At 60.4% G+C, this 6,623-nt stretch overlaps 1 protein-coding gene across 3 annotated transcripts in view; it reads left to right on the top strand.

The window, feature by feature from the left end:
- The first annotated feature begins 6 nt into the window (after positions 1-6).
- SFT2D1 (SFT2 domain containing 1) overlaps positions 7-6,623 on the top strand; it is a 16,831-nt gene continuing 10,214 nt past the window's right edge. For all 3 annotated transcript variants that reach the window (XM_029944492.1, XM_029944493.1, XM_029944491.1), the window contains exons 1-3: positions 7-119; positions 5,733-5,819; positions 6,328-6,410. In XM_029944492.1, the coding sequence (XP_029800352.1) occupies positions 57-119; positions 5,733-5,819; positions 6,328-6,410 (233 nt within the window). In that variant the 5' untranslated portion in view covers positions 7-56. The remainder of the gene's footprint in view (positions 120-5,732; positions 5,820-6,327; positions 6,411-6,623) is intronic.

Genomic DNA, 6,623 nt, shown 5'->3' with positions numbered 1-6,623 from the left:
CGGGAGCGCGCGCGGGGCGGCCAGCTGGAGCCGCCGGGAGGTGGCGGGGCCGGGCCATGGAGAAGCTGCGGCGGGTCCTGAGCGGCCAGGACGACGAGGAGCAGGGCCTGACGGCGCAGGTAGCGGGGCGGGGGCCTGGCTGCGGAGGGAGGGCCGGGGGAGGGTCCCCGAAGACCCTGGGGAGCTCTCCGGGCGCTCGCGGGGGCTGCGGAGGCTCGCTTGGAGACCCGCCCCGCGCCCCGCTTTTGCCTCTGAGCCTCGGGAGCCCCCCTGCCGCCCAGTCTTCGCGCCCCCAGGTCCGCCCAGCTTCGCCGGGGTTCCTGCGCTCGGCTTGGACCGGGAGCCCGGCCGGGCAGCCCAGCAGGTGGGCAGCGCCTTTGTCCTGCGAGCTGCGGCAAGCCCGGATCTGGTTTGCCCCCGGAGGTGGCAGAGGTGCTGTGCGTGCAGTGTGTGTGTGTCTTTGGGGAGTAGGGACCCAGGAGGGGGGCGGGGCAGGTCGTTGAAAAAGCAAAATAAACGGAAATAGAAGTTGTCCGTTGATGCGTGGAGACCCTGCCAGAAGACTGAAAATAAAAACATCCTTTTCCTCTGCGCTTGACCCGGGAGGCTGGTGAGGGTTACTTCCTCTGGTGGGGGGATTATAAATAGCAGCGGAGCAGGATCTGCTTTGTGTTTCTGCGGCGTCTTGCTGACAGGCTGTCGCTGGCCTGTCATAGAAGCGGGGCACTTGCAACCCGTCGGTGCTGTCCCAGGGTCGTCTGTCAGCTCCTCTCCCTTCCCATCTACCTTCCTTGTGTTCCTCCAGCACTTCTTGTGGGCAAGATCCCAGGCTGGTCTCTGGGGGTTCAGGGATTGAAAGAGAAGCATCCGCTCTCAGTGGACCCCAGAACCGGTTTGGTCGACCACAGTGGTAACACACGAAGCCACAAACGGTAGTGTGAGAAATGTCAGTCGGCAGGCAGTCATGGCTCACCCAGCTCGTTAATTGAACCACGATTTTGTGCTTCGCTTTATGCTCCAGATCTGTGCCACACAGGACAGGGGCCAGAGCTGCGTGTGGCTATGTGCGTTTACATTAATGACAAAGTCTGAAGTTATTTTCCTAGTCACACGAGCCACATTTCAGGTGATCGGGAGGCACGCGTGCGTGTCAGTGACTGCTGCACTGGACAGTACGTGAGTGGGACCTTTCATTGCAGAAGGTTGTGTGGTGCTGAGCTGCTCTAAACCTTGGCGACAGGAAGGTGACAGTGTCACTGTTGTGTAGTCCACGGTCTAGATGTTGAGAATAGTCTGGGAAAGGGGGAAGCTGATGATGCAGGCAAGGGAGTGGATCATTGCTGGGATGCTGTCCGGGACTGGTTGGGGAGGTCCCAGGAGCTGGGACCTGGTGCAGGAGAGAGGGGGCGGCCTTGCCTGGGCACACAGACGGCCAGCTCACCAGGGCTGCTGTTTGGGCTCATGGGAGGGGAGCGGGGAGAGCACAGCTCCCGGTGGTGCTGCCGTTGGAGTGGATTCCTTGGCTGTCCACACCAAGACAGGAAATCAGGCTGCCAGGGGGAAGCGTGGAGGGGGTGAGTGTTGAAGGTCAAGGAGGAGGTGTAAGGTGGTTGGAGAGAATAGGGTGAATGGAGGGCCACCACATTGGGACTGTTCGTAGCCCAGGGCCCCACCCGTGGGCAGTGGCCCTGAGTTTGAAGCTGGAGGCACTTTCAGCAGCAGGAGGGTGGGACCCGCAGAGTTGGTTTTAACCAGGGTTCAGATTTTGCCCCGTGACTGCATCAGAGGGACCGAGGGTGGCACCAGGGTGGGGGTGGGGTGCATGGGGAGGCTGGAGGGTACGAGGTGGTGATCGGAAAGGGTGACATTTGAAACTGAGATTGTGGAGATCATTGACACATTTGTGGCCATAGAGAAGGGGCTTGGTGGCTGGCGGGAGGAGGACAGGAGCTCCGGGAGCCAAGTCTTAGGGTTGGGAAGCTTGCTGACTCCAGTGACGAAATCACCAGGAGTGCAGACAGGAGTGAGGGGTGCTGGGGAGCCCCATGCAGAGTCCTTACATGCAGGAGGCGTGGGGGAGCACTGGGGGGGTTGACCCAGGGGACAGTTGTGACAGCAGTGGGAAGGAGGTGGCCTGGTGTGATGGCTGGATCTTGGAGGAGGTGTTTCTGGGGCTGAGGAAGGGACAGGAAGCGGCCGTGAACCGCCTAGTGGTCCGGACGCCTGCGCTGGAGAAGATGGGGCCCTGCTTGGCGAGTGCAGAGGGCAGTGGGGAGCAGGCGGAGGCCAGGAGCTTGCTGGTGGTGTTTAGGGTGCTGTATCTAGGTATCTAGGCAGGATGAACATGGGGGTGAGGGGAGAGGTTAGAGGACTTGATGGGATTGGCTCAGGGCAGACTGGGGAGGTGGCCAGACAGTGGAGGGAGGGATCTGAGATCGGAGACTGCCCTATCATCCTGCTGACTGGGGTCAGGGGTGCCTCCCCAGAGGCCTTCGGCGGGACTCCATGATCTGGCCCAGGTGACGTTGCCCTCCGGCCCGAGAGCTGCCTGATTTCTCCCTGCAGTGCGGACCATGCCTGACATTCTGCTAGCGGATCGTTTGCTGGTTTGAAGTCATTCCCCTCGGTGGTGTAGCCAGTGTAGCCGGCGGTGTGGCACTTCCTGCCTCAGAGCACTTTCTGTGACGGAAGCAGCAGGAGGCTGGGACTGGGGTCTGGAGCATTCCAGACTTGGGGCTCTCGGGGACTTGGCCCTGCCTGGGGCTCCACTCACCATCAAGGGAACCGCACACAAAGGGCTCGGTGGAGCCTGAAGTCAGGGAGGAGGGTGAGGGCGAGTGGAGGGTGAGACTCCACAGCCAGCACATGCAGCAGGCACCGAGGAGCACCCAGTAGGTATTAGGAGCACTCAGTAGGTGTTAGGAGCACTCATGAGGTATTAGGTGCACTCAGTAGGTATTAGGAGCACTTAGTAGGTATTTGTTGAATGAATGAATGAATGAGCAAAGGCTGGAGGCTGAAATCAAGTGAGCTTTTTCTTTTGAGATGGAAGAGGTCTCCTCACGTGACCGGCTGATAGGGAGGGGACATGGGTCACTTTTGGGGGTGGGGAGCTGACAGGGGAGGTTCCCTGAGAAGGTTGAGGGTTGGGCTCTACAGCAGGGTTGGATTGACCTCTGGTGACCCAGGAAAAGAAGAGGCGTTCTTGAGGTCGGCCTGGGGGTTTGGCAGCAGACAGAGGCAGAGGGAGGGCACTTTGATGGTTTCCTTGTGGTTTCCTGTGGAGGAGGGGGAGTGGTCAGCACTGGAGGCTTCAGGGTGGAGCCAGGAGCTGTGAGCTGTGGAGTGTCAGGGTGGAGGTGTGAGCGGCGGGGCTGGAGGTGTGAGCGGCGGGCCATGGAGCCGGAAGACAGATGGACTTCATGGCCCACATGGCTGTGCCTCGCCAGGCCAGGCAGGCAGTGTCTGGGTTGGTTGGAAGGTGCTTCCACCCGACGACCTAGCTCTGACCCCCGTCCTGCCACGGGACCGCCCAGGGGAAGAGGAAGGAAGGCTTGGGTCACAGTGGGGATTTGCCAGATGGATGCCCTACCCAGTTGCTGTGGCGTGTGAGTTCCACTGGACAGGAAGAGGAAGCCCGGTGGGCTGGCCAAGGGGACCTAGAGGCTGCAGTGCTGGTGCCGTTGGGGCACGAGCAGTTGAGTCGGCGTGGCCACCAGGAGGACATCTGGGCCGGGAGCTGCCTCTTGCAGCTGGGACGTGGGCCAATTCCAGGCAGTGTGTGTCCTGGCTCCTGAGTGCCATGGGGGCAAAGGCTGCTGGGGTCAGGGGGCAAGCATTGGAGAGTCCGGGCTGTCCTGTGGGTGCGGGAAGCATCCAAGACCCTGCTGGGATCCAGGGTGGACCTGTGACCAGGGGTCCCGAGTGGACCACGGGACCGCGGTAGGTGACAGGAGTAGGGAGAGCCGGGGTGGCTGTGACCGTGTGAGCCAGCCGGTCAGGGCAGGGGACTGGGTCAGGCGCGGGGCACCTGAGAAGGGGGGGATGATCCCACTGGGAGTGCGTGTGGACACCCTTGCCCTGTGCTCGCTGTCGGCTCACCTTCAGCTCTTCGCCCTTGAAAACCAGCAGGTGACCTTGGGAACCTTAGGGCGTTTTAAACTTGTAGGAGACAGTTCAAACGATGTGTGCCCCCAGCATGGTGTCCTCACCTGGCCCTTGGGAGGTCGGGCTCATGGGGGACACGGCTCTGCCCACCCACGCGGGCCACCTCCCATGCCGGGCGCGTCTCCGGCTTGGCTGTGCCCTGTGCAGCGGGGGCGCCGTGGCGGATGCTCTCCTGGTCCTGGTGAGACGCGCTGTGGTCCCAGGTGGGCCGGCTGTCCGTGTGCAGCGGGTCATCGCTCCGTGAACCGGTGATGCTGCTGGAAACAAGAATGGGAATTACAGCAAGCGTTTGAAAAAAATTTTAAATACATTAAAAAATGATGTATGTTACATTGACTGTGTTTGTTTCGTTATTTTTATCTGTTTTTCATGCTGCATAAGGACTCACAGACTAATCTGTCGAGGTAAGAAATGTAGCCAAAGGTAATTTGAGCGCCTGCACGTGAGCTTTTATGGTTTTGCTTCGTGTTCTTGAAAACGCCGAGTAAATGTGCCCCGTTTGTAAGTTTGTACGGGAACGCAAGTCACAAGTGGAGTTGTGACTCGTCAGTTCTCAAGGTCCACTTCCGGCGTCCTCAGACAGCCGCCGTCGGCCCTGCGTCAGCCTCACCGCCACACAAGTCACCAGGGCGTCTCAGCCGCCCCCAGGTCACTGTGTGAGGGGCAGGGTCGCCGCCACTCTTCCACTTCATTTGGTCACACTTTGCATGGCCTCCTGGAATGCTGTTGCTCTAGCGTAAATGATCGTTTCAAAAATGTGTTTTTAATAACAGTTGAGGGCTGCGTAGGGCTTTCCCGAGTTGATTTTAAGTGAACACTGTCATGAACGGAGGTCATACCCAGGGACAGGCAGTACTGGCGGCCATACCCGTCCCCCGGCGGCCACCCTCGAGGTCCTGCGGTCACCCCACTTTGCCCACAGCCACTGGCCGGCTGACGGGAGGTGGGTTCTGGAAGGCTGGCCCCTGCCTTGAGGCAGAAGTGACACTGAGGTGTGGGTGGCGCCGCAGGCCCCCGCTGGCCTCCAGCCGACACCCTGTCAGGTCCCCCTTCCCCATCCAGCCCCCGCAGTTTCTACAGGCTTTCTCCTGAGAGCAGTCCGTGCACCAGGTCCCCTGTTTCGGGCTCTGCATAAGGAGCCTGCGGGTAGGTCAGGGACCCGGGTGGCCGGCCGAGCCCTGCGCGCCGGGACCAGCCTCCGCCTCATTGGCCCACATCCTGCTTGTGTCCTTTCTTGAAGCGCTGAGTGTTTTGTAACGCGCATCCTACGCTGTGTCCCTCGGGCCACGCCGTGTGCGTCCGCCGTCCGGCACGGGAGCCCGGCGCTGCTCACACCTGCTCTCACACCTGGCAGGGCTCACGGCTGCTCAGGCCCGTGTGAGTCCCGGGTGGTGGTCGCGTTTCCCCCGGCAGCGTGGACTTTGCTCTTCACACGTGACCTGCCACGTGCAGCGTAAAACCGGCCCCTCGTGCAGGTTAGGAGGGAACGTTGTCATAACAGCATAAACAGTCAGACGGGTGCCCGGCAGCCTGAGAACGGGGTCTCGTCTCCTTTCCCCCCGAAGGTCCTGGACGCCTCGTCCCTCAGTTTCAACACCAGGCTGAAGTGGTTTGCGATCTGCTTTGTGTGCGGGATTTTCTTCTCCGTCCTGGTGAGTCACCGCTTCGTGTTGCCCTTGCTGTCAGACCCGTCGCCCGGCGCAGTGGCCTCGAGCAGCCCGCCGTGGACGCCGTTTCAACGGGACGCGTCTCATCCGCTGAAGGGGCGTAGAGATCAGTACTGGAGGGAGACGTTCAGATTTCATGGGGTTTTGGGGGCTGTGAAAATAATTTTTTTTAAGAAAACTCCATGTGTTTAAAGAGCCGCAGAGTCAGGAATCGAGGTGCGTTAATTACTTTATTTCACTTACCGTTCGGGAAGCCCATTAACGTAAGAGTGAGGTGTGCTCACGTGTGTCACAGCCAAGGGCACGTGTGTCACAGGCCCTCCGCAGCAGCGGGCAGCGACAGTGAACTGCTTTTTAAACTACCCAGACAGACGCGTGAGCACGTTTATGCTTACACTGTGTATGATACGGTGATTATGTCACTCCTTTCTCCTCAGCGCCTGTTCCCAGGCGATTACAGTGTCTAAGGGTCTTAAAATCGATCTTTACTCAGGGAACCGGATTGCTGTGGCTTCCCGGCGGCATCAAGCTCTTCGCGGTGTTTTACACGCTCGGGAACATGGCCGCGCTGGCCAGGTACGTGTGGGCTCCTCGGGGAGAGTGGGTCGCTGGTGCCGCCACCACCCTCGGTTCCAGGATCGCTTCCTAACAGCACAGGTTCCTGGAGCTACACGGTTTAGGATCGGTCCATAAAGAGCCAGTGTGGGGCGGGGGGCCTGATGGAGTGGGGGTGGCGGAGCCAGCCAGTGTTTCCTGTGGGGGCGGGGCGGGACCCTGATGGAGTGGGGG

This window comes from Suricata suricatta, chromosome 7 (genome assembly GCF_006229205.1).
Source record: "Suricata suricatta isolate VVHF042 chromosome 7, meerkat_22Aug2017_6uvM2_HiC, whole genome shotgun sequence".
NCBI lineage: Eukaryota > Metazoa > Chordata > Mammalia > Carnivora > Herpestidae > Suricata > Suricata suricatta.
Note: the sequence above shows the minus strand (reverse complement) of the source record. Positions and strands in the feature narration are given on the sequence as shown.